The following is a 27,987-nucleotide window of genomic DNA, read 5'->3' as shown; positions in this document are numbered from 1 at the left end:
GATTATATCTGATCACTGGATTTGTTTTACAGTGTAAATTTGCTAAAGACTTTGAATGTTTGTCTGGCCAAGCTAGCACAGTAAGTAGAATAAACAGTCCCCCTTATCTATGAACCAAATGTATACATTACCACCCCATGTGTCCAGAAGTGTGAATTGTTGCTATGAAAATATAAATGTGTATATTATATGATCTATATTTGCATGCGATGCGTTCACTTATATTTGTGTGTATGGATGAAATTGCTTATTCGCATGAAGCCAAGCTAAACCCCTGCAGCAGAGTTAACCACAGAGCTGCAGCAAGATCCACGTACACCACAACATGCTCCAATTAGTTAATATGAAGGATACATTTTCTTGCAATGTCTTACAAACTAGTCATTTTTATTTATACTTTCTTATGATTTATTTGGAAGACAAAAAAGCTACATTGTCTTTGAACTCTCTCCAAGACAGGTCATTATAACCTTGAGACGTGTCTGAGTGTGGTGCTCTTATCTCTTTCCATGGTGATGGCTGGCTCTGGCAATCTTCGAGTTCTTCAGCTGTGCAGATTTATGCACAAGAAGACTGGCGATGAGATGAACTATGGCTTCCACTTGGCACATCACATGGCCCTGGGATTATTGTTCTTGGGAGGTGGAAGGTGAATAGTAGTATTTTACTTGGCTTTCTCTATACCCTTTTACACCTGATGTAAAACACTCAGACAAAATAGTAGGCACTAGACCAACTTGATTCTGGACGTTCTAGATTTATTTTTTTCACTTTATATTAGGCAATTAAACGACGACTTGATTTTAAATGTGAGCTTTCAGAAACTTTTTGTTCTTCAAATTGTCATCTATAGCTGACTGATCCACTGCTGTACATTCTATAGGTTTTAATCTAACATCTTCATCGCTGCACATGCTCAAGATACAAGGCGCTCCCAAGTGTAGCATTGCTTGAACAGTGTGAAAGCTAGATTATGGGCTCCTACACACGCAACAAACGGTCCAAGTTTCATCAGTGTTATCAAAGTTTGGTCAGTGTCAATTTTTACTACCAGAGTTTGGTTAGTTTTATCAGGTTTTCTCGGATAGAAAAAAAAGGATAAGGATAAATGCTTCTTCTCTCAAACAGGACAATTTTTTTTTTTTACGGAGCCATAGACTTGCATCGGCAAGTTTGATCTGATACTCAATATTGGACAAGCTTATATGCTTTTGTGTTGACCACTCTGTCCAAGGAAAAAATAGGACATGTGAACTGCACCATAAACTGTGTATCTCTCCCTGACTCTGCGGGACACGGGGTTTGGAAATATGCTTTGCACTGGGCTCAGAGATGTACTGAGGTGGAGATCAATTGGGTCCAAATAAAAGGAAATTTTGCAACTTGGTTGCTTTTATGTTGCAGGGTTACTGTGCCAAGATGAACTCCATGAGGACATCAATAAGCATGTCCACATAGTAATAAAGGGAAGGTGCCATCCAAAAAAATATATATTTTCAACAATTGAAAAAATGTAAAGTATTTAATGGTGTAATTAAAATATATATTTGTTTTTAATGGTGTAAAATATGAAAAATAATTTGCTATGAAATCCTAGTGTACAACTAGCTCACATTACGACTGCAGTAAATGTGTACTGGATCTGCTCACATGTATGGTGTCACTCCTCTCCGCCTCTTCTGGGTGTTTGAAAAAGGATAAGAGAGGGTGAAGTTTAGGCTCACAGTGCAGAGACATTTTGTTGGTGACTGCAAGGTGATAATGAGATATGGACGCAGCACCGATTCTGTTAGTTGGTGCTGCTTGCCGTATCCTGCACTGGGGATAGATACATGGAGTGTATCACGTGCCGCGATTAGATATGCGGAGTATAATACACACTGGGATTAGCTACAGGGCTCAGTGTAGTGTATCATGATGTGATATAGAGCTCAGTGAACTTTATAACACAGGATGGGACTAGATATGTAATGTGTGACCCCTCTCTGTCCACTTCTATGGGAGCAGTGGTGTAACGTGTGACCCTGCTCCCGTCCACTTCTATGAGAGCAGTAATGTGATGGCCATTAGATACACGGCTCTGGGCGTATCGTGTTTGATCGGCATTAGATACACACTGGGGCATGCCACACGTTATTACAGACATTCTCTGGGGCGTACCACACATGATCGCATTAGATGCACTCTCTGGGGCGTACCACACGTGATGGCATTAGATGCACTCTCTGGGGCGTACCACACGTGATGGCATTAGATGCACTCTCTGGGGTGTACCACACGTGATGGCATTAGATGCACTCTCTGGGGCGTACCACACGTGATGGCATTAGATGCACTCTCTGGGGCGTACCACACTTGATGGCATTAGTTGCACCCTCTGGGGCGTACCACACGTGATGGCATTAGATGCACTCTCTGGGGTGTACCACACGTGATGGCATTAGATGCACTCTCTGGGGCGTACCACACGTGATGGCATTAGATGCACTCTCTGGGGTGTACCACACGTGATGGCATTAGATGCACTCTCTGGGGTGTACCACACGTGATGGCATTAGATGCACTCTCTGGGGTGTACCACACGTGATGGCATTAGATGCACTCTCTGGGGCGCACCACACGTGATTGCATTAGATGCACTCTCTGGGGCGTACCACATGTGATTGCATTAGATGCACTCTCTGGGGTGTACCACACGTGATGGCATTAGATGCACTCTCTGGGGCGTACCACATGTGATGGCATTAGATGCACTCTCTGGGGCGTACCACACGTGATGGCATTAGATGCACTCTCTGGGGCATACCACATGTGATGGCAATAGATACCCTTCTCCGCACAGCCCCTCATCATCATCACCCCCCCTCTCTGCACAGCCCCTCATCATCATCACCCTCCTCTCTGCACAGCCCCTCATCATAATCGCCCCCCTCTATGCACAGCCCCTCACCATCCTCACCCCCTGTCTGCATAGCCCCTCATCATCATCACCCCTTTTTTGACACAGCCCCTCATCATCACCCCTTTTTTGACACAGCCCCTCATCATCATTACACCCTTCTCCTCACAACCCCTCATCATCATCACCCCCCAATATGCAGCCCCATACAAGTAGCAGTTCCCATTTCTTTGTGCAACTCTCCAACATGCAGCCCTATATAGTAACATCATCCATGTTTCTTTGCCCCCAAAATACATACTCAGACCCCTCACACTTAGGTTATGTGCCCACAATGCAGAAATGCTCCGGATTCTGCATCTCCCTGGCAGAAAAAACGCATGCGGATTTTACATGCGTTTTTTTCAGCCCGGGACAAGCGTTTGTCACGCGTTTTGCACATGCGATTTCGCATGCGGGTTGTCAAGCGCTTTCCAAGCGATTTTAGCATCACTTGGAAAGTGCTTGACAACTTGGTCACACTATATAAATCCATGCAACCGGCATGGATTTTATATAATGTGACCAAGTTAGTTAAAAAAAAGAATAAAAATCGGTCTCCCCAGTTAGTCATGTGTCAGGTCACGCGACCGCTGATATCCGTCGCGTGACCTGTCACATGACTAAATTACGTCATGGAAGGTCCTTTTAGACCATCGCGAGCTGCCGGGGAGCCAGGACGCATCACTAAGGAGACCGGGGGCCATCAGAAGGTAAGAACAATGTTTGTTTTTTTGTTTTTTTTTTAATTCTTTTTTTTTACAGATACTATGGTACCCGGGTCTGGAGGAGAGTCTCCTCTTCTCCAGACCCGGGTACCAGGGTACCATCCGCACATTGAATCGCTTAATATCCGCATGTGCACATGTAGTCATGCGGATATTAAGCGATTCAATTTAAGTCAATGGCGGCAAAAACGCCACGCTTACGCAAAATAATTGGTAGTGCTGTGTATGGCACATGCGGATTATCTTGGGGACATGGCAGGCCTTCTACCAAGCGTTTTTTAAGCGTTTCTGTGGCGGAATTGCTGCTGCGGAAACGCTTAAAAAACGCATAGTGGGCACACTGCCTTAGTCTGTATATAAAAAGAAAAAAACTTCATTTCCCATCTCTACAAAGCTCCATTGTGCAGCCCCTCAGGATCTCCTCCACACAACCCTCATCACTGGCAGCCTCCGCACAACGCTGCTTCCTGTTATCGGGTCTGCGCTGGACTGAAGGAGACCCCACCCCTTCCTGTAACATCATCTCTTCACATAGGAGCAACTCCATTCTAGACGCTGCTATGAGCTTCAACAAAATGGCATCTATCTCCTCCCAAGCAATGACCTGGACAGCCCAGGGGGCGTGCGGGGTCACAGCTGCAGGCAGCTAAAGAGCAGGAGATGCGGTCGGAGACAACTGCAGTCTCCTGTGTACAGGGGCTGCCATATTTGAGGTAAGTGTCTTGCTCAGACACTTGCACATCAGCAAATGGCAGCCCCCATTGGCTGGAGAATAAATTAATAAATAAACTGTTAAAGCAGTGCATTTAATTTTTTATTAAAAGTAATTAATTGACTATATAATCAATAATTATTAATGCAAAAATAAAAATTGCGGCACCTTCTCTTTAAGGTTCTAGTAGGGGAGTGACTTGTAGTAATTCACTGTTTATATTTACTTGCTGTATTTCTGTCTTGTGTCATTCCCATTAGTGAAATGTGCTCCATTATGGACAATGTCAACCAGTGTACATCCTGTCGCATGTATGCATTCCTCGTCCAGCTGTTTGATGGTGCATACTGCTGTGCAAGATGTATGCTCATTGTACATTTGGAAGCCCAGGTATTGGATCTAAATTAAAAGTTTGCAGCACTGCGATCCATAGACCATATGGATAAGAGTTTGCTGCAGACTCAGCAGGTACTCTGTGGTGTAGAAATTGGGAAGGATGGTAGCATGGAGCTGAAGAACAATGAGGCCGCTAGCTGGGTGATAGAAGGAGAACTAGAGTGAAGGGTTTCAGGGGTCAGAGAGGCTAGTCCTGATCTGGCACACCCCAACAAGTTTGGCCATGAAGGGAGTGTCAGTACCTGAGTAGCACTGCTACAGCAAGACTCCTCTGAATGCCAGGGGAGTGTCTTCTCTAGTAAAGGGGGAAATAGTATTGCAGGCAGGTCCAGACAGGTGCTGATAGTGGGGGAATCCATTGTAAGGGGAACTGACAGGGCAGTCTGTCACAAAGACAGATTGGATGGTCGAACAGTGTATTGTCTTCCTGGTGCTTGAGTTCGAAACATTGCGTATCATATTGACAGATTACTGGGAGGGGCTGGTGCAGACCCAGCGCTCATGGTGCACCAATGAGAAAGTTAGAGGTAGGTGGAAGGTCCTTTAAAAATAACTTCAGAGAATTTGGCTGAAAGTTTTAATGCAAGAACCTTGAAGGTAGTGTTCTGTGAAATACTACCTGTGTCACGCCAGCGAGGCAGCGGGAGAATAGGGAAGTGACTAAGTGACTCAGGAATTGGTTTATAAGCACCTGTATAGGTCCTGCACTCGATACATACGGATGTGAATAAACAAGCTAATAATGGGAGGAAACCACTATTGCTAAGTAGAGCTGTCTAAGGGGCGCAATAAATGACAAAAATAAAGCGTTTAAGGAAATAAAGAGAGGCTTTACGAGGCATTAAATATTATAGAAAATAAAATACAGAGTAGAATAATGTAATATTACAGAGGCATTTATATAAACTGGAGGCTTGGGCTGAGAAATAGCCATTGAAATTTAATGTTGATAAATGTATGGTCATGCACCTGGGCTTCGGAAATAAAATGTACATTTTCTCCTTCCCCCATGACGGCACCATGGAGAGAGGGGATCTGCCTTTCAAGGACAGGAAACCTACAGATAAAAAGGGCGGCACCTCTCTCCCGCATCAGTTGGTTTCCTGTCCTTGACGGGGACCTACATTGTTTCTAAGAAGGAAAATCATGATGATGACATACCTGGCCCGGCCAGACCAGTTCAGGCAGTGGGGGTTCCCTGCCTCGGCTGGCGCTGCGTCCTGAAGCGCCACCGCTGAGGTCAGTCGGCCTTCAGGGTGGCAGGGAGACGTGGCGCAGAAGAAGGCCGGAGCCATCGCGTTCTCCTGTGGTGTCGGCGTGTCCAGGGCGGTGAGTAGGCCTGGGACTTCGGGGTCCCGCTGCGCATGAGCTTGCACGCCGGGCACCTCCCATGACGCTTGCCGCGGTGCACCACTGAGGAGTCGGAGTTACCGAGCGCACGTGCACCAGGTGCCTCCCCATGACGCGAACTGCGGTGCACCACTGGGGAAGTCGGCGTAACTGGGTGCGCGCGTGCCGCAGTTTATCACTGGGTAACGGCGTGACTGGATGCGCGCGCGCGGGACCCCTGGACTGGACAGCAGCACCACGCATAGCTTCCAGGAGGGGGGTTTCCCCCACACCGGGAGAGGTGCACTCTCATAACCCCCAAGGGAGAGTGCAGCGCACAAATGCCCTGAGGTTGGCTGATTGGAAACTCAAGCCAGCTGAGGAGGGGTGGAACCCTATAGGGGTTCAAATACCAGTAGTAAGCACTGGGAAAGTGCTTTTTTAGTACACTCTGGCACTAGCTATGAGCGAGCAGGAGCTACAGGAGGTTCAATACCTGCACCCCCACTCACCACCACCGCAACAAGGGAAGCGTGCGAAAGGACCCCCCAGTGATCCTTCCCGCCAGCACGAGCAAAGTGACGGCGGAAGCGGGCATTCCAGCATGTCTTCGCAGCGTGGCAAGGACTCCAGTGGGGCGTCAATCTCGAGGAAAAACCCATCTACAGGAAGGGTCCCATTCTCTACTACAAGTAACAAAATCCATCTTCATGTTAGCCGAGAACACTTTGGGGTCTCTGTCTGCAGCCCACATGAAAGGATCAGAAAATCTCACCGCAGACTTACTGAGTCTAACCCAGGGCGAATGGGAGCTGTATCAGTTAGTGTTCAACTAAATCACGGAAATGTGGGGATACCCTTCCATAGACCTATTTGCCAACTGGCAGAACAAAACAGTAGACATATTTTGCTCGATAAACCCCAAGGGGAACCCAGCAGCACTAGATGCATTTACAATCCCATGTAACTACCAGCTAGCCTATGCCTTTCCCCCTATTGCACTGATTCTGGCAGTTCTGAGGAAAGTCAGGGAAGACAGGGCAAACGTAATTTTGATAGCTCCCTTCTGGCCAAAGACGCCTTGGTTTTCCTGGCTGAGGATAATGTCCACCTCTTACCCCTGGGTTCTTCCGGAAATTCTGGATCTCCTTTTCCAGGGACCGGTCCTCCATCCTCAGGTAGCAAATCTACACATGACAGCCTGGATTTTGAGAGGGTGCTCTTAAGGGATAGAGGTTTTTCTCCAAATTTGATGTCCACTCGACTACAGAGTAGGAAACCCTTAACTACCAGGCTTTACGGTAAAACCTGAAAAAAATTCCTCACATATTCAGGTTCTAAGGTACAAGGGGAGGTCCCTATTACTTCCATCTTAGAGTTCCTACAAATGGGGTTAGAATCTGGTCTGGCCACAAGCACACTTAAAGTTCAAGTTGCAGCACTAGGAGCCCTGTGCAATTGCAACCTGGCCAGAAATAGGTGGATATCTAGATTCATCAAAGCAGCATCCAGGTCTAGGCCCATCCTCTCCCGAAATACTCCTCCTTGGGACTTAAACTTAGTCCTTACAGCCCTAACCAAACATCCCTTCGAACCTTTAGCGGATGCATCTTTAAATACCCTATCTCTTAAGACGTCACTCTTAGTAGCTCTCACGTCGGCACGAAGAGTTAGCGACATACAAGCTCTATCGGCAGGGCCCCCTTCACGCAAATCCTAGAGGACAGGGTAACACTTAGGACTGACCCAGCATACCTTCCTAAAGTGGGATCACACTTTCATAGGTCTCAGGAGGTCACCCTCACTTTCTTTTGCCCTAGTCGTAAGAACAGTGGGGAAAAAGACCTACACACCTTAGACGTCAGAAGGTGCATTATCAAATACTTAAAGGCCACATGGGAGTGTAGGAAGTATAGGGCTCTCTTTGTCTGCTTCCGGGGACCGCAGAAGGGGCAAAAAGCTTCCAAAGGCACACTGGCAAGATGGATAAGAGTCACCATCTCCCTGGCATATTCGTCAAGCTGGGAAACCGGGCCGGAGAATCTGAAAGGTCACTCGACAAGTGCAGTAGCAGCCTCCTCGGCGGAAAAAGCCGGCGCTTCGATAAAACAGATATGTAGAGCTGCAACCTGGTCTTCCCCCTCTACATTCTTTAAACACCACCGGCTGGATCTAGCCTCTTCTTCAGACCTTACTTTTGGTAAAAGGGTTCTGGAAGCGGTGGTCCCTCCCTAACGACACTTCTCTGCAATTCTCTCCGTGGTGCCGTCATGGGGGAAGGAGAAAGACGTAGTTACTTACTGGTAACGGGATTTTTCAGAGCCCATGACGGCACCAGTACATTCCCTCCCTTCACGCATGGGTGTACACACTTATTTGTTACTTATATGTAGTCACGAGGTGTTCCTGATAAACTCCTTAAAAATGTTAAAATTTGTGTTACTAATCCGGGGGTCCTCTCTGTGCTCTGTAAACAACTGTTGCTGGAGAGAGGTGCCGCCCTTTTTATCTGTAGATTTCCTGTCCTTGAAGGGCGGATCCCTTCTCTCCGTGATGCCGTCATGGGCTCTGAGACATCCCTTTACCGGTAAGTAACTACGTTTTTTGTGCTAAATGGTAAAGTATTGCGTAAAACGGAGTTTGCTGTCCACCCATACACACGTCTTTTTCACTTAAAGGGGTTTTCCCAAAACCAAAAGCTCATTTTAATCAATGGCTGTGTCTGACTGTGCAGGAACACGGTCTGATCATACCACAGCTCCTCGGCAGGGGGGGAAGCAAAAGAGTATACAGACAGGACAGCAGGGGATCACAGCTGATTCTTTCTGTGAGGTAAAATAATGTTTAAAAAGAGGCAGTGAAATGTTTAACCTCACAAAATGAATCCTCTGTGATCCCCTGCTGTAATATCTGTATTGTCTTTTGCTTCCTCCCCTGCCCAGGAGCTGTGGTATGTCCCGTACACGGTCAGACTCAGCCATGGATTAAAATATATACAAGTCAATAGTGCGGCGATGCTTAAAATACTATGACCAGTTTTGGGCTTCAGTGTATAAGAAGGACATTGCTGAACTACACTGTGTTCCAAATTATTATGCAAATAATATTTTCTCAGATTTTCCCAAATTACCTATATGAATTGCAGTCATTGTAATTTTCCAGTCAAATAACTATTAGAGTACAATTGAAAGGTTTTTGTACAAACTGCCTATGATAACAGTATATTTAAAAAAAAATAAAACACTCAAACTGCACTCAAAATGCATGTTCCAAATTATTATGCACAGCAGAGTTTTCAACCTTTTCATTTTAATAAAGAACAAAAAAATGGTCATTTTTGAAATTATAAGCATTAGCAGGTTATTACAAACTGAAATCAAATAGTTTTCAACTCAAAACTTTATTCTAGGTGATGTTACATTTGCACATAGGACCCCTTGTTTGAAAGGAGCTTCTGAACTCTCTCGTCCATTGAATTTGTCAGGTTTTGGATAGTTTCTGCTTCAATTGTTTTGCATGAGGACAGAATACCCTCCCAGAGCTGTTGCTTAGATGTGAACTGCCTCCCGCCATCATAGACACTCCTTTTGATGATGCTCCAGAGGTTCTCAATGGGGTTGAAGTCAGGGGAGCATGGGTGCCACACCATAAGTTTGTCCCCTTTTATGCCCACAGCAGCCAGAGATGCAGATGTGTTATGTGCAGCATGAGACGGGGCATTATCATGCATGAAATGATCTCGATGGTCCAGATGGATGGAGTGGAGGATGGCTGGTTGATGGACACCCCATGCAAACACGGCTACGGCACCAACAAGGAGGAGGTGGAGTAATGTTTTGGGCTGGAATCATGGGGAGAGAGATTGTTGGCCCTTTTAGGATCCCTGAAGGGGTAAAGATGAACTCCATAATGTATGTTGAGTTTCTCAAACAGCACTTCCTTCCATGGTTCAAGAAGAAGAACCGTGTATTCCGCAGCAAGATCATTTTCATGCATGATAATGCCCCGTCTCATGCTGCACATAACACATCTGCATCTCTGGCTGCGATGGGCATAAAAGGGGACAAACTTATGGTGTGGCACCCATGCTCCCCTGACCTCAACCCCATTGAGAACCTCTGGAGCATCATCAAAAAGAGTGTCTATGATGGCGGGAGGCAGTTCACATCTAAGCAACAGCCCTGGGAGGGTATTCTGTCCTCATGCAAAACAATTAATCAGAAACCATCCAAAACCTGACAAATTCAATGGACGAGAGAGTTCAGAAGCTCCTTTCGAACAAGCGGTCCTATGTGCAAATGTAACATCACCTAGAATAAAGTTTTGAGTTGAAAACTATTTGATTTCAGTTTGTAATAACCCGCTAATGCTTATAATTTCAAAAATGTCAATATTTTTGTTCTTTATTAAAATGAAAAGGTTGAAAACTGCTGTGCATAATAATTTGGAACATGCATTTTGAGTGCAGTTTGAGTTTATTTTTTAAAAAAATATACTGTTATCATAGGCAGTTTGTGCAAAAACCTTTCAATTGTACTCTAATAGTTATTTGACTGGAAAATTACAATGACTGCAATTCATATAGGTAATTTGGGAAAATCTGAGAAAATATTATTTGCATAATAATTTGGAACACAGTGTAGAGCTGGTGCAGAAGAGAGACAAAAGTTATTAAGGGAATGGGTGTAATACCAAGATACATTATCAAACTTGGGATTATTCATTTTAGAAAAAAGAAGGCTTAGGGGTGATCTTATTACAGTGCACAAATATATGAAGTTGACAATACAGAGATCTTCCTAATCTTTTAGCCTGCTTGTCGTATGTGGAGTCATGAATGAATGTTTTCCATAATATCAATATATTGGCGTTTAGATCAAACTCAATGGAATTAAGTTTACCTTAAACGCTATGAAGATCATATTCATGAGAACTTTATAATTCTCTTTTTATTAGAACTAATTAAATTTATGTTTTATAACATAACTGAGATAAGGCTCTGCCCTTTTTCCCATTTCTCTAGAGGTATATAGTTGTTGAAATAATAGGTAACGTCTTACAATTTTTTAAGAAATAATTGGATAGTGTCCTTGTGTTTGCTCCCTGTCTCTCTCTCCCTCAATACTTCCCAGTCCCCGGTGCAGATTAGCTAATTACCTATATGGGTTACAAAGTCCTGGGTCTCACTAAAGAGTTGGGAGCAGGCACAGCAGTAGCATCTGGAGGATTGTATCCCAACTATCTGGAGGCCATTAAACATATGCCTATCTTTCACATATCGGTCAAACAATGCATCACTGGGGAGCGCCCTTTTCTTTTATCTTGACTTTAAAAGGCTCATTCGCATATGGCATGTGCAGGGGTTGAAAATGCTTTTCAACTGAAACCAAGCCAAGTCCATCCAGCAACTACCCAATCGGGTTTGAGTGATGACCCTGAGAACCCATGCCCGTGAGAAATCCCTGTCTTCTAAGACTACTTTCAAGCAATATTGGGTGAGATTAGGTCTGCAAAAATGTATTTAGCATGCCGTGTTTTTTGCGATTGCAGTTCAGTATCTACTTTGGCTTAAAAGGAGACATAGAAAAAGCTTAGTTGTCTGCAGGAGATCTATTGCGAAAAGCTTCTAGATAGGGAATTACTTAGATATCATTTTATAGATTTGTCTTAGTCCAGTGTACGCTGGAATCATGTGTCAGATGTTTGCTTGTTAGTATAGAAAAAAAACCTACACATGCTATGTGTAAGCGTAGATTTTCATTTTAATCCACACTAGTTTTTGGTATATATGATGCTAAATTTGTCATTGGTGGAAGCTTATGCCCCCTCGTACTAAAACTCAGCTTCTTTTTAGCAAACTGTTGAGGGGGGACGTAAAAATTTAAAAAGGTGCAAGCTTTTGCTCAGGATAGGCGTGTGTCCACATATGCAACTATTCTATGCCAATATTCTGCTGTGAAGTCAATGATAAAAGCTGCCTTCCCTGTGGAGTCGGTATAAAATGGACAGACTCCAACTCCTAATATATAATAAATTGGGTACAGTAATTCAATGCAGTTTGTGGGGAATATTTTTTCATAAGAATTTTGGAAAGTTATGAAATGTCCTATAAATGTCTGTCCTATTCCTGATCTAAGGGTCTACACTTTTAGCTGAGATGAATCTGTACTACAGTAAATTTATCACTTATACATGAGCCATGTATGAGGGAGTCGGAGTCATAGTCATGGAAATTGAGGAGTCTGAGGTTTGGCTTACCGACTCCACAGCCCTGATGCCCACTGGACTGTGCTTTAATCTGGTTGGCATAGTCTGGTACAATCACAGAGTTGTATATCTGTGCAAAGAGAAAGTATAGCAAACCAGTACCATTTTCATTTTTTATGAGAGTTGGGTTTTGGTTCTTGGAGCTATTTTTTTCCATGCATTTTGATTATATACCCCCCCCCCCTAACCCTGTTGAGGTTTGGTGGTACATGTTGCTAAAAACACCTTGTGATTTTTATTTTTCAGGTATTCACTGAGCACCTCAAATTCTTCAATAGCCGCTTTGCTCTGCGCCCTGTATCCTCATTTTCCTGTCCACAGTACAGATAACAGGTAGTGTCCCTGGTTGATTGTGAGGTTCACATGGCTCAGTTCCCATATATTTTCTGCTCTCATGTTTCTGGTTAGTTTTATTTCTATATTTCTTTTACTATTAAGAATGCCACCATACTGTTCATTACACACATTTGTGCTTTCTGAGCAGATACTTTTCATTGTGTAAGGAAATGACATTTGAGAATAGTAAGGATTCTCATAAGAAAGTGGATTAGCCAGACACTGACTCATCAAGGAAATACCCAATATGATTGTGGTAGAGCAGAGCTCTCCAGCACAGGACCCCATTAGCCAGAGTAGTGTAGTGGCAAAGAGGGGCTTCTGCTATGGTGGGATTGGAGCAAGCATGGCACCTGGTGATGCTACTTGTTTCCTGCAGCGTCTGACGTTTTCCATAGACACACAGCTATAGTGCATTGTTTCTTTAGTCTAATTGTATATAAATATACCTTATAAAGGTAAGTTGTTTTTTTTAGTATAACTGGCTCATTAATGTATCATAATATTTTCTAATGACATGATGTAGGTGAGTGCTAATATATCTGTGTGTACAACTAGGTATCACCTTCAAGCTTTACGTCATCTCTATGTGCTGGCTGCTGAGCCTAGGCTCCTGGTGCCGGTGGATGTGGACACAAACATTCCCTGTTATGTCCTGCTGGAGGTAACATACAAGGTATGCTGTGTGTCTGTATTCTTGGCTTTCTGATGCTCCCTTCTCAGTATCTAAAAGTAGAAGATCGCTACAACAAGTACAGTATCATCTGCATGGATTAAGTTAATGACTTTGTTTCATTCAGTTGTTTTAAAAATTGCAGGGGACACAGTGGTATGAAGAAACCACGGAAGAGCTCATGGCGCCCACCCTTCTTCCAGAGTTACATCTACTGAAACAAGTATGTAATGTGATACATATAAAAATGGAAAATGTATTCTGTCCTTTAAGGCGTTGTCCAGATTTGGCCCAGTAGTCTGCTGTCACTCTGTGACTGCAGACTTGTGAATACTCACAGCGCGTGCACTACACGCTGTCAGGATTCTCCGACAACAAGTATGCAATATGCATACTTCTAGTCGCATTCCGAATAGACATGCACAGGTTCACTCTATTCACTTATATTGAGCGAGGCTAGGCTAGTCGGGCTGTGGCCAGGAGTTTGCCCATCACATACTTGGTGGGCACATGACCGCCCGCTCCCATCATTGAATCACAGAATCCTGACTGCACAATGTGCGCTCTGTGAGGACTCATAAGTCTGCAGTTACATAGTGACTGCAGACGTTTGTGCCAAACGTGAACAACCCCTTTTACCATTTTTGATAAAATAGTCAACTGTGTATAATTTTTTTTTTCCCAAGATGTATCTCACCCTTGAGAAATGTTTCCTTTTTAACTGCTTGTGTTTCTTGTGTATTCAACTCGCTTATTTGGAGAGCAAACTGGTCCCTATTCTGCTCTAGGATGAAGAGGCAGTTATTCTTATGTGGCCACTCTCTATTGGAATGAATTGAGGTTTCAGTAACCGAAAATGTAACTCTAGTGGCCATGTGTCTTCAATTATGGTCAAAGCTAGAACTATTTTGTTCTTAGGAGATCAAAGTTAGTCTACATTACAGATCGGACTTTTGGTTAGGTACACATCTGGGATAACTAATTGATTCATGGGGATCTGACCAATGGGACCAACCTACACCGATCGGCACAACTGGGCACTTCTGTCACATCAGAAAGGAGTGGCAGTGGGCATTTCTGGCCGCTGCACCATTTATTTTTTATGTCGCTGTCCAGCGTTGCATCTGGCTTTTTCTGACAGCCCCATAGAGAATAAATTAATGGTGCTGTGGTCGAGCAATGCACACTGCCACTTCATTGTAATGGGGATGAAAATTCCCTATTCTCCTAGTGGTCAGACCCCCACCAATCAATATTTTCACTGGACAAAACCTTTTAATGTCTCTAGATGCTGTATTGTTAGTTTTATTAAAAACTCCAATTGCAATAAAATTTTAGTATAGAAACGATATATAGGAACATGTTACATAGAACTCTGCTAATTAGGAGTCCAGAAAAACAAAGGGCTGAGTAATTTACTTTCTTTGTCTTTCCGAAACAGATAAAAGTTAAAGGCCCTCGGTACTGGGAAATCCTTATTGATTTGCGTAAAGGAACTCAACAATTGCAGTAAGTTGAATAAGATCTAAAAAGGAATCATTTCATTATTTGATACTTATTAAACACAGCATATATATTAAAAAGCAAATAGGAGGATATTCGGATTAATTAATTAGTTTACGTTACAAATTGTGTGGTGCTATATCTCCTATTGCTTCTTGTGCAAATAAAAAAATTAGAGCTAAATCAGCATCTAAGTGGAAAACAATTTTTTTGGCTTTTCTCATTCCTGTTTGAGTTAACGGGGTTAACTTCTTAAATGCTACTGTTCCCCAGATTAAAAAAATAAAATTGTTGAACATTTTACAGTCTGATTGCTGGTCTAGTTCATAAGGCCAATCTAAAAAAAAAAAAAAAAAGTAAAAAATATATAAAAAAAAATAAAGAATGTAAGAATCATACAGATGTTTCAACAGTAACGCATATTTTTCTTAGAAAACAAAAATAAAAACATGTTCGGTATCGGTTCGTTTGGGCGACCCGATCTATATTGCTGTCACGCTATTTAACCACTGTAGTGAACACCGTACAAAAAATAAACATGGCTAAAATGCTATTTATCATTCCGCCTCACAAAAATGGAATGAAGCTTGTTAAAAAAGTCATACGCAAAGAAAAATTGTAATAACACTCATGGGATGTCAAATATTAACCCACTTAAATAATCACTGTGTTGCAATCATTTACAGCTTTTTAAGGTAACTTGATCCTCACAGACTTTGTTCTAAGATGACCAGGTAGATGTATACAAAATAATTAATTGTACTTTTGTTTGTACCCATCTGGCCCTTTGAGTGAACTGGAATATTCTAATTTTTAGAGAAAACTTGTTATTAATTAATTTAAAAATTTTGACTAAGATATTTGTGGAAAATAAAATACACATTCGCAGTAACTTCATCCTGAACGGCATAAAAGGAAATATGTTAAAGGGAATCTGTCAGTAAGATCAACCCTTCTAAGTCGTCTATATGGGCATGTAGGTCATAGGAAGCTGAATATATAATACTTTGATATCTGCGATCTGATGTCTTATACCAGAGAGATCCACATTTTCTCAATATGTAAATGAGCTGTTAAGATCTATGGGGCGGACATAGATCTCACTGAGAATCTGCCTCCAGAGCTTATTTTAAATGAAAGGGTGCATTACCAGTGTATCTGGTCCCTCAGAGTATTTTGGCTTCACAGGTTAATTTTGTCCTACAGTGAGTTAATTCTTTGTTTGCACGGCCATGTAATGGAGAAGAGATGGATACCAGGTTTGGTCTGGTCTCCTCCCTGACTGTGCACCCTTATCAATCCATCTTTCCTATATAGGCTTCATTACGCACTAAGCCTGGTTTTTTAACTCTTCCGCCCTATTTTATTTGAGGCCTGTCTGGGCACATGAAGAGGTGAGTCATTAGAGATGAGGACCATCCATAATGAGGTCATCTTGTTGTGGTTGAATGGATTTTTTGATAAAAAAAAATGTTAACTAAGTCAACTTACACTTCAGGTAAGCAGTCTAAGTGAAACTCTAGGGATTCTCTAGGACAGTGGTGGCGAACCTATGCCATGCGTGCCATTTCCTCAGCACTGTCGCTGCCACCATTCTCCTGTCCTCAGCCCGCGGGACAACCCCCTCTCACTAACGCCGCGGCCACCCTCCTCTGCACGTGCGCGGCCTGATGGGAGGGCGCTCATGCAGAGGAGAGTGTCCGCGGCGCTAGTGCGCTCTGAGGAGGAGGGTGAGGGGATGGCGCGTGGGCTGAGGAGAGTGGGGACAGTAGCGCTGAGGAGATGGCGCGCGTGGCCACAGGTAGGACTGTAATATATGAAGAGACCAGAACAGCGTTGGAACAGGCACAGGTGAGTAGTTTTTATTTTTTTAATCTGGGGCCATTATACAGTATGAAGCATCATGCGGGGCCATTATACAGTATGGAACATCTTGTGGGGCCATTATACAGTATGGAACATCATGTGGGGCCATTATACTGTATGGCGCACATTATACTGTATGGAGCATCGTGTTGGGCCACTATACAATATGGAACATCTTGTGGGGCCATTATACTGTATGGAGCATCATGTGGGGCGATTATACCGTGTGGGGCACATTATACTGTATGGAGCATCATGTGGGGCCATTATACAGTATGGGACATCATGTGGGGCCATTATACTGTATGGAGCACTATGTGGGGCGTATTATACTGTATGGAGCACTATGTGGGGCCATTTTACAGTATGGAGCACTATCTGGGGCGCATTATACACTTTGTGCAGAATTATTAGGCAAGTTGTATTTTAGAGGATTATTTTTATTATTGATCAACAACTATGTTCTCAATCAACCCAAAAGACTCATAAATATCCAAGCTTAATATTTTTGGAAGTTGGAGTGTTTTTTTTTTAGATTTGGCTATCTTAGGAGGATATCTGTTTGTGCAGGTAACTATTACTGTGCAGAATTATTAGGCAACTTAATAAAAACCAAATATAATCCCATCTCACTTGTTTATTTTCACCAGGTAAATCAATATCAGTGCACAAAATTTATAAATAAACATTTCTGACATGCAAAAACAAAAACCAATAAAATAGTGATCAATATAGCCACCTTTCTTTATGATGACACTCAACAGCCTTCCATCCATAGATTCTGTCAGTTGCTCGATTTGTTTTCGATCAACATTACGTGCAGCAGCCACCACAGCCTCCCAGACACTGTTCCGAGAGGTGTACTGTTTTCCCTCCCTGTAGATCTCACATTTTATGATGGACCACAGGTTCTCTATGGGGTTCAGATCAGGTGAACAAGGGGGGCATGTCATTATTTTTTCTTCTTTTAGACCTTTACTGGCCAGCCACGCTGTGGAATAGTTGGATGCATGTGATGGAGCATTGTCCTGCTTGAAAATCATGTTTTTCTTGAACGATAGCGACTTCTTCCTGTACCACTGCTTGAAGATGTTGTCTTCCAGAAACTGGTAGTAGGTCTGGGAGTTGAGCTTCACTCCATCCTCAACTCGAAAAGGTCCCACAAGTTCATCTTTGATGATACCAGCCCACACCAGTACCCCACCTCCACCTTGCTGGCGTCTGAGTCGGAGTGGAGCTCTCTGCCCTTTACTGATCCATCTGGCCCATCAAGAGTCACTCTCCTTTCATCAGTCCATAAAACCTTTGAAAAATCAGTCTTAGGCTATGTGCCCACGATGCAGAAATGCTCAGGATTTTTTCCTGAGCGTTTCTGCATCTCCCTGGCAGAAAAAAACACATGCGGATTGTACATGCGGATTGTACATGCGTTTTCCTGCCAGGGACATGCGGATGTGAAGCGTTCTTCACATGCATTTCCGCATGGGGGTTGTCAAGCACTTTCCAAGCGATTTTAGCATCACTTGGAAAGTGCTTGTCAACTTGGTCACACTATATAAATCCATGCAAACAGCATGGATTTCTATAGTGTGACCCGAGAGAATGTCAAAAAATAAAAAAATAAATCTATACTTACCCTCTGATGGCCCGCGCTGTGTTGCTTCCCTCCTTCCTGGCTGCCGGCTGCGGTACACTGAAGGACCTGCTGACGTCAGCGTCGCATGATCCGTCACATGACTATGACGTCAGCGCAGGTCCTTCAGTACATCGCGAACTGTTGTCATGCGAGGAGGAGTGCAGCGAGGGCCGCCAGAAGGTAAGTATATACAGTACAGACCAAAAGTTTGGAGACACCTTCTCATTTAAAGATTTTTCTGTATTTTCATGACTATGGAAATTGTACATTCACACTGAAGGCATCAAAACTATGAATTAACACATGTGGAATTATATACTTAACAAAAAAGTGTGAAACAACTGAAAATATTTCTTATATTCTAGGTTCGTCAAAGTAGCCACCTTTTGCTTTGATGACTGCTTTGCACACTCTTGGCATTCTCTTGATGAGCTTCAAGAGGTAGTCACCGGAAATGGTTTTCACTTCACAGGTGTGCCCTGTCAGGTTTAATAAGTGGGATTTCTTGCCTTATAAATGGGGTTGGGACCATCAGTTGTGTTGTGCAGAAGTCTGGTGGATACACAGCTGATAGTCCTACTGAATAGACTGTTAGAATTTGTATTATAGCAAGAAAAAAGCAACTAAGTAAAGAAAAACGAGTGGCCATCATTACTTTAAGAAACGAAGGTCAGTCAGTGCGAAATATTGGGCAAACTTTGAAAGTGTCCCCAAGTGCAGTTGCAAAAACCATCAAGCGCTCCAAAGAAACTGGCTCATATGAGGACCGCCCCAGGAAAGGAAGACCAAGAGTCACCTCTGCTTCTGAGGATAAGTTTATCCGAGTCACCAGCCTCAGAAATAGCAGGTTAACAGCAGCTCACATTAGAGACCAGGTCAATGCCACACAGACTTCTAGCAGCAGACACATCTCTACAACAACTGTTAAGAGGAGACTTTGTGCAGCAGGCCTTCATGGTAAAATAGCTGCTAGGCAACCACTGCTAAGGACAGGCAACAAGAAGAAGAGACTTGTTTGGGCTAAAGAACACAAGGAATGGATATTAGACCAGTGGAAATCTGTGCATTGGTCTGATGAGTCCAAATTTGAGATCTTTGGTTCCAACCACCGTGTCTTTGTGCGACGCAGAAAAGGTGAACGGATGGACTCTACATGCCTGGTTCCCACCGTGAAGCATGGAGGAGGAGGTGTGATGGTGTGGGGGTGCTTTGCTGGTGACACTGTTGGGGATTTATTCAAAATTGAAGGCATACTGAACCAGCATGGCTACCACAGCATCTTGCAGCGGCATGCTATTCCATCCGGTTTGCGTTTAGTTGGACCATCATTTATTTTTCAACAGGACAATGACCTCAAACACACCTCCAGGCTGTGTAAGGGCTATTTCACCAAGAAGCAGAGTGATGGGATGCTACGCCAGATGACCTGACCTCCACAGTCACCAGACCTGAACCCAATAGAGATGGTTTGGGGTGAGCTGGACCGCAGAGTGAAGGCAAAAGGGCCAACAAGTGCTAAGCATCTCTGGGAACTCCTTCAAGATTGTTGGAAGACCATTTCCGGTGACTACCTCTTGAAGCTCATCAAGAGAATGCCAAGAGTGTGCAAAGCAGTCATCAAAGCAAAAGGTGGCTACTTTGAAGAACCTAGAATATAAGACATATTTTCAGTTGTTTCACACTTTTTTGTTAAGTATATAATTCCACATGTGTTAATTCATAGTTTTGATGCCTTCAGTGTGAATGTACAATTTTCATAGTCATGAAAATACAGAAAAATCTTTAAATGAGAAGGTGTCTCCAAACTTTTGGTCTGTACTGTATTTATTTTTTATTTTATTCTTTTTTTTTTTTTTTTTTTTTTTTTTTACTGTTTTCTATGGTACCCGGGTCCGGAGGAGAGTCTCCTCTTCTCTAGACCTGGGTATCATCCACACATTAGAACGCGTGGAATGCGCATCTACATATACAGTGATGCGTAATCCATTCGATCTAATGCAAGTCAATGGCGGCGAAAACGCAGCACTTCCGCAAAATAATTGGTAGTGCTGCTTTTTTTTCCGCAATGATAATCCGCAGCGGAAATTTCTGCAGCATGTGCACAGCACATGCGGATTATCATTGGGGAACATGGCAGGCCTTCTACCGTGCGTTTTAAGCGTTTCTGCAGCGTTTTGCCGCTGCGGAAACGCTTAAAAAAAGCATCGTGGGCACACAGCCTTAAGATATTTCTTTGCCCATTCTTGACGTTTTATCTTATGTTTCTTGTACAAAGGTGGTCGTTTTTCAGCCTTCCTTACCTTGGCCATGTCCCTGAGTATCGCACACCTTGTGCTTTTTGATACTGCAGTAACGTTGCAGCTCTGAAATATGGTAAAACTGGTGGCGAATGGCATCTTGGCAGCTTCACGCTTGATTTTCCTCAATTCATGGGCAGTTATTTTGCGCCTTTTTTGGCCAACACGCTTCTTGCGACCCTGTTGGCTCTTTGCCATGAAACGCTTGATTGTTCGGTGATCACGCTTCAAAAGTTTGGAAATTTCAAGACTGCTGCATCCCTCTGCAAGACATCTCACAATTTTGGACTTTTCAGAGCCCGTCAAATCTCTCTTCTGACCCATTTTGCCAAAGGAAAGGAAGTTGCCTAATAATTAAGCACACCTTATATAGGGTGTTGATGTCATTAGTCAACACCCCCCCTTATTACAGAGATGCACATCACCAGATTTACTTAATTGGTAGTTGACTCTCAAGCCTATGCAGCTTGGAGTAGGACAACATGTACAAAAAGTATCATGTGATCAAAATACTCATTTGCCTAATAATTCTGCACACAGTGTACTGTATGGAGCATCGTGTGGGGCCATTATATTATACAGTATGGAGCATAGTGTGGGGCCATTATATTATACAGTATGGAGCATCGTGTGGGGCCATTATACAGTATGGAGCATCATGTGGGGCCATTATACAGTATGGGGCATCGTGGGGGGCCAGCATACAGGTATGGGGCACCGTAGGGGGCCAGCATACAGGTATGGGGCACCGTGGGGGGCCAGCATACAGGTATGGGGCACCGTGGGGGGCCAGCATACAGGTATGGGGCCATTAATACGGAATGCATGGGGCCAGTATACAGCAAGCGTGGGGCACTGCGTGGGGCCATTGGTCTGGAGCGCTATGTGGGGCCCCTTACACGGCATGGAGCGCTATGTGGGGCCCCTTACACGGTATGGAGCGCTATGTGGGGCCCCTTACACGGTATGGAGCGCAATGTGGGGCCCCTTACACGGTATGGAGCGCTATGTGGGGCCCCTTACACGGTATGGAGCGCTATGTGGGGCCCCTTACACGGTATGGAGCGCTATGTGGGGCCCCTTACACGGTATGGAGCGCTATGTGGGGCCCCTTACACGGTATGGAGCGCTATGTGGGGCCCCTTACACGGTATGGAGCGCTATGTGGGGCCCCTTACACGGTATGGAGCGCTATGTGGGGCCCCTTACACGGTATGGAGCGCTATGTGGGGCCCCTTACACGGTATGGAGCGCTATGTGGGGCCCCTTACACGGTATGGAGCGCTATGTGGGGCCCCTTACACGGTATGGAGCGCTATGTGGGGCCCCTTACACGGTATGGAGCGCTATGTGGGGCCCCTTACACGGTATGGAGCGCTATGTGGGGCCCCTTACACGGTATGGAGCGCTATGTGGGGCCCCTTACACGGTATGGAGCGCTATGTGGGGCCCCGCTGCGCGGCATGGAGGGCTATGTGGGGCCCCGCTGCGCGGCATGGAGGGCTATGTGGGGCCCCGCTGCGCGGCATGGAGGGCTATGTGGGGCCCCGCTGCGCGGCATGGAGGGCTATGTGGGGCCCCGCTGCGCGGCATGGAGGGCTGTGTGGGGCCCCGCTGCGCGGCATGGAGGGCTGTGTGGGGCCCCGCTGCGCGGCATGGAGGGCTGTGTGGGGCCCCGCTGCGCGGCATGGAGGGCTGTGTGGGGCCCCTTTGCGCGGCATGGAGGGCTGTGTGTGGGGCCCCTTTGCGCGGCATGGAGGGCTGTGTGTGGGGCCCCTTTGCGCGGCATGGAGGGCTGTGTGTGGGGCCCCTTTGCGCGGCATGGAGGGCTGTGTGTGGGGCCCCTTTGCGCGGCATGGAGGGCTGTGTGTGGGGCCCCTTTGCGCGGCATGGAGGGCTGTGTGTGGGGCCCCTTTGCGCGGCATGGAGGGCTGTGTGTGGGGCCCCTTTGCGCGGCATGGAGGGCTGTGTGTGGGGCCCCTTTGCGCGGCATGGAGGGCTGTGTGTGGGGCCCCTTTGCGCGGCATGGAGGGCTGTGTGTGGGGCCCCTTTGCGCGGCATGGAGGGCTGTGTGTGGGGCCCCTTTGCGCGGCATGGAGGGCTGTGTGTGGGGCCCCTTTGCGCGGCATGGAGGGCTGTGTGTGGGGCCCCTTTGCGCGGCATGGAGGGCTGTGTGTGGGGCCCCTTTGCGCGGCATGGAGGGCTGTGTGTGGGGCCCCTTTGCGCGGCATGGAGGGCTGTGTGTGGGGCCCCTTTGCGCGGCATGGAGGGCTGTGTGTGGGGCCCCTTTGCGCGGCATGGAGGGCTGTGTGTGGGGCCCCTTTGCGCGGCATGGAGGGCTGTGTGTGGGGCCCCTTTGCGCGGCATGGAGGGCTGTGTGTGGGGCCCCTTTGCGCGGCATGGAGGGCTGTGTGTGGGGCCCCTTTGCGCGGCATGGAGGGCTGTGTGTGGGGCCCCTTTGCGCGGCATGGAGGGCTGTGTGTGGGGCCCCTTTGCGCGGCATGGAGGGCTGTGTGTGGGGCCCCTTTGCGCGGCATGGAGGGCTGTGTGTGGGGCCCCTTTGCGCGGCATGGAGGGCTGTGTGTGGGGCCCCTTTGCGCGGCATGGAGGGCTGTGTGTGGGGCCCCTTTGCGCGGCATGGAGGGCTGTGTGTGGGGCCCCTTTGCGCGGCATGGAGGGCTGTGTGTGGGGCCCCTTTGCGCGGCATGGAGGGCTGTGTGTGGGGCCCCTTTGCGCGGCATGGAGGGCTGTGTGTGGGGCCCCTTTGCGCGGCATGGAGGGCTGTGTGTGGGGCCCCTTTGCGCGGCATGGAGGGCTGTGTGTGGGGCCCCTTTGCGCGGCATGGAGGGCTGTGTGTGGGGCCCCTTTGCGCGGCATGGAGGGCTGTGTGTGGGGCCCCTTTGCGCGGCATGGAGGGCTGTGTGTGGGGCCCCTTTGCGCGGCATGGAGGGCTGTGTGTGGGGCCCCTTTGCGCGGCATGGAGGGCTGTGTGTGGGGCCCCTTTGCGCGGCATGGAGGGCTGTGTGTGGGGCCCCTTTGCGCGGCATGGAGGGCTGTGTGTGGGGCCCCTTTGCGCGGCATGGAGGGCTGTGTGTGGGGCCCCTTTGCGCGGCATGGAGGGCTGTGTGTGTGGGGCCCCTTTGCGCGGCATGGAGGGCTGTGTGTGTGGGGCCCCTTTGCGCGGCATGGAGGGCTGTGTGTGTGGGGCCCCTTTGCGCGGCATGGAGGGCTGTGTGCGTGGGGCCCCGCTGCGCGGCATGGAGGGCTGTGTGCGTGGGGCCCCGCTGCGCGGCATGGAGGGCTGTGCGTGGGGCCCCGCTGCGCGGCATGGAGGGCTGTGCGTGGGGCCCCGCTGCGCGGCATGGAGGGCTGTGCGTGGGGCCCCGCTGCGCGGGATGGAGGGCTGTGCGTGGGGATTACAGTTGGAGAAACTGTGCTTGTGGGGGTAGTTTGTTTGCATCATACTTTATCTGTTTTATTCAAAGTTTTTTATCCTTTATTACTATTTAAATTAGGCCATTGGGCCATATGCTTTTTACTGCTCTTACATAACATATTATATTATTCCACTATAATTCCAAAAGTTAATTGTTTTATTTTATAAGGAAAAATATCCTCAATTCTAGATATTTTTTTTAACAAATATCTAGGTTGGCCTGCGACTTTGTCCAAGCTTTTAACTTTGGCCCTCTGTGTATTTCAGTTTGACATCCCTGGCTTAAAGGGTTATTCTCATCATGATAAAGCGTTACAATTGCAAAGAGGTGGTAAAAACAATTTTACTTTTGATTAAAAATCCTCTCCATTCTCAAGAACAGACCTCTACTGCAATCGGTGGTTAGTATCTTAGGCTGGGAGTGCTGTGCTTACAAGCTCTTTGCTGTAGACTCTATAGCACACCAATGTATGAGTTGTTTTTTTAAACTAAAACCTCAGTATTCAGGTTAAACTGCCGTGTTGGCACTTTGCGATAAATAACTGGATTTTGGATTGCAGTTTGGGCACTCGGTCTCTAAAAGATTCGCCATCAACTGCTCTAGGAAGTTTTTATTAATTGCAATTTTTCATTAATTCTCAAGATTACTGTACAAATGTTAGATCAGTGTTAGCAAAATTACACCATAAAAAACTTTTGTTACATGTGCAAAATGTCTCATCTGCTTTCTAAAGATATTCTGTTCCAGTAAGTAGCATTGTCTGTTCAGGTAAATGTTTGGCCACGATAGAGGATATATGTGAAAGTACGACTAGATTGGCCAAACTAATTGTCTGCCTGTTTTTCAGAACATCTATGGATGTATATGAAATAACTTTATTGGCAAATATCCTGTCTCAAGAAGGAACAATAGTCCTCAGCTCCAGTCCGATTCTAGTTTGTATATAAAGTCTATAAAGATTTCATATCATGACAACCTTTGCCCTGTCTATTTCAGTAGCTGGAACAGGCTGCACAGAATACTTAGTATATTACTTAGTATAACAAGGTCTTTAATATTGCTATTTAAAGCGCACCTGTCAGCAGGATGGTGCTCTGTAAACTACATACACTGTCAGGTGGGCAACATTACTCTGATTAATATGATACCTTGGTTGATTAAATCCATCTTGTGGTTCTTGTGTAATCTTTACTTTCAGTTTGGAGATAATGATATACTCGTGCTCCGGGGCGGCCTGTGGGGTGTGCTCTATCTGGTGCTCTGCTTGCATATTCATCTGTATTCTCTTATGACAGCTCACTGTACCTTCACTGACCTGCCTCCTATTTTACCTAGCCCCGCACTACTAGATGCATTATGTAAAATAGGAGGCAGGTCAGTGAAGGCACAGTGAGCTGTCATAAGAGCATACAGATGAATATGTAAGCAGAGCACCAGATACAGGCCGCCCCAAAGCACGAGCATATCATCATCTCCAAACTGATAGTAAAGATTACACAAGAACCACAGCACGGATTTAATAATCAAAGGTATTTTAATCAGTGTAATGTCGCCCACCTAACAGTGTAGTTTACTGAGCACAATCCTGCTGACAGGTGCTCTTTAACCCCTTAATAACATCTGACGTACTAATACGCGTCTGTGCCCTGGGACTTAAGAGCCAGACCCGTATTAGTACGTCATCGCGATCGCGCGCGCACACAGGCTGTGCGGGCGCGATCGCCGCCGGGTGTCAGCTGATTGTCACAGCTGACACCCGGTACTATGTGCAGGGAGCGGTCACGCACCGCTCCCAGCACATTAACCCCCGCGATGCTGCGATCGAAGTCGATCGAAGTCGATCGCGGCATTGCGGGGGCAAGGGGAGGTGATCGGCGATACTCACCTCCTCTTCCGGCTTCCAGCGCAGTCTGCAAAGGCTTCCCGGGTGTTGCCATGACGACCCGATGTCGTCATGACAACATCCGGGTCACCAGAGAGCAGGAAGATTGCTTGGACATGCGCAGTGCATCTCCAAGCAATCTTCACACTGTGCACTTCTGACAGCCTTCATGGCATAGGGATGGTGCTCCATTCCTGTGCCATGCAGGCGATCAGAAAAAAAAAAGTGAAAGTCCCAGAGTGGGACAAAGTAATAAAGTGTATAAACTGTGTGAAAGTGGAAAAAAAAAAAAAAAAAAATGTGCAAAAATATTATAAAAAAATAAAAAAAATAATACACCAAAAATAAAAATATAATGTACCCATCAATAAATATTATTATAAAAAAAATAAAAAAAAAACAATAAAAGTACACATATTTGGTATCGCTGCGTCCGGAAAAACCTGACCTATAAAACTGTCCCACTAGTTAACCCCTTCAGTGAACACGGTAAAAAAAAAACAAAAAAAAACAAGCAAAAAACAATGCTTTATCACCATACCGCCAAACAAAAAGTGGAATAACACGCGATCAAAAGGACGCATATAAATAAAAATGATACCGCTGAAAACGTCATCTCGTCCCGCAAAAAACAAGCCGCCATATAGCTCCATCAGCCGAAAAATAAAAAAGTTATAGCTCTCAGAATAAAGCGATACTAAAAAATATTTTTTTCTATAAAATAGCTTTTATTGTGTATAAGCGCCAAAACATAGAAAAATGATACAAATGTGGTACCGCTGTAAACGTACTGACCCGAAGAGTAAAGCTGCCTCATCAATTTTACCACACGCGGAACAGAATAAAAAAAAAAAAAAAAAAAAAAAACAATTCCTGAATTGTTGGTTTTTGTTTATTCTGCCTCCCAAAAATCGGAATAGAAAGCGATCAAAAAATGTCACGTGCCTGAAAATGGCACCAATAACAACGTCAAGTCATCCCGCAAAAAACGAGCCGTCACATGACTGTCTGCCAAAATCTGGAAAAATTATAGCTCTCAAAATATGGCGATGCAAAAACTAGATTTTACAAAAAATGCGTCTTTTAGTGTGTGACAGCTGTCAGTCATAAAAACCCCATATGATTCTGGCATTGCTGTAATCACACCGACCCGAAGAATAAAGTCGTCTAATCACTTATACCGCACAAGGAACGGCGTCAAAAATAAACTCTTGAGTTAGGATTGGGCTAGGGTTAGGGCTGGGTTTGGGGCTAGGGTTGTGCTGGGGCTAGGGTTGTGCTAGGGTTAGGGCTGGGGTTGGGATTTTTTTCAAAAGTAAGAAAAAAAGATGACGATATGGCGACTAGTGTTGAGAGCAAGTGCTCGCTACTTGAGTTTGCATCGGGTGCTCTGGTATGCATTGAGTATCGTGGGTATTTGAGTGACATGCTCGAGTCTCTGCCCCATATGCTTCGCGGCCAAAAAACTTTACGGGGATTGCCTGCCATGCACGAGCGATCCCCGCATGTTTTTTTTTGGGTGTCTAATAACCGTGAAACATGCGGAGCAGGGACTCGAGCATGTCACTCGAGCACACGCTGTACATGGTGCATACCTGAGTACCCGATGCAAACTCAAGTAGCGAGCACTTGCGCTCAAGAATAATGACAACTTATTCAATATGATGACCTAATGTAAACAAATAATGTGCCGTACCTCTGGGTTCAAAATGTTCACTATACACCTTAATAAAATCCTTGAGGGGTATAGTTTCCAAAATGGGGACACTTGTGGGGGAGCTCCACTGTTTACGCACATCACGGGCTCTCCAAACGCGACATGGTGTCCGCTAACAAATTGAATGGAAAATCGGCTCAAATTGTTAGCGGACGCCATGTTGCGTTTGGAGAGCCCCTGTGTGCCCAAACATTGGAGCTCCCCCACAAGTGACCCCATTTTGGAAACTAGACCCCCCAAGGCACCTATCTAGATGCATAGTGAGCACTT

The 27,987-nt window shown here is 45.5% G+C and overlaps 1 protein-coding gene across 2 annotated transcripts in view; it reads left to right on the top strand.

Moving 5' to 3' along the window:
• The window catches only part of ANAPC1 (anaphase promoting complex subunit 1), a 186,128-nt gene that overhangs the window by 123,363 nt on the left and 34,778 nt on the right, over nt 1-27,987 (top strand). For both annotated transcript variants that reach the window (XM_073672779.1, XM_073672780.1), the window contains exons 36-41: nt 33-80; nt 456-649; nt 12,617-12,703; nt 13,265-13,382; nt 13,525-13,602; nt 14,821-14,888. In XM_073672779.1, the coding sequence (XP_073528880.1) occupies nt 33-80; nt 456-649; nt 12,617-12,703; nt 13,265-13,382; nt 13,525-13,602; nt 14,821-14,888 (593 nt within the window). The remainder of the gene's footprint in view (nt 1-32; nt 81-455; nt 650-12,616; nt 12,704-13,264; nt 13,383-13,524; nt 13,603-14,820; nt 14,889-27,987) is intronic.

The sequence above is a fragment of the Phyllobates terribilis genome, unplaced genomic scaffold, assembly GCF_046119375.1.
Source record: "Phyllobates terribilis strain yellow unplaced genomic scaffold, ASM4611937v1 Scaffold_3__8_contigs__length_932513732, whole genome shotgun sequence".
Taxonomy (NCBI): Eukaryota; Metazoa; Chordata; class Amphibia; order Anura; family Dendrobatidae; genus Phyllobates; species Phyllobates terribilis.
The sequence above is the reverse complement of the archived record's forward strand: the minus strand, read 5'-3'. Positions and strand labels throughout refer to the sequence as shown.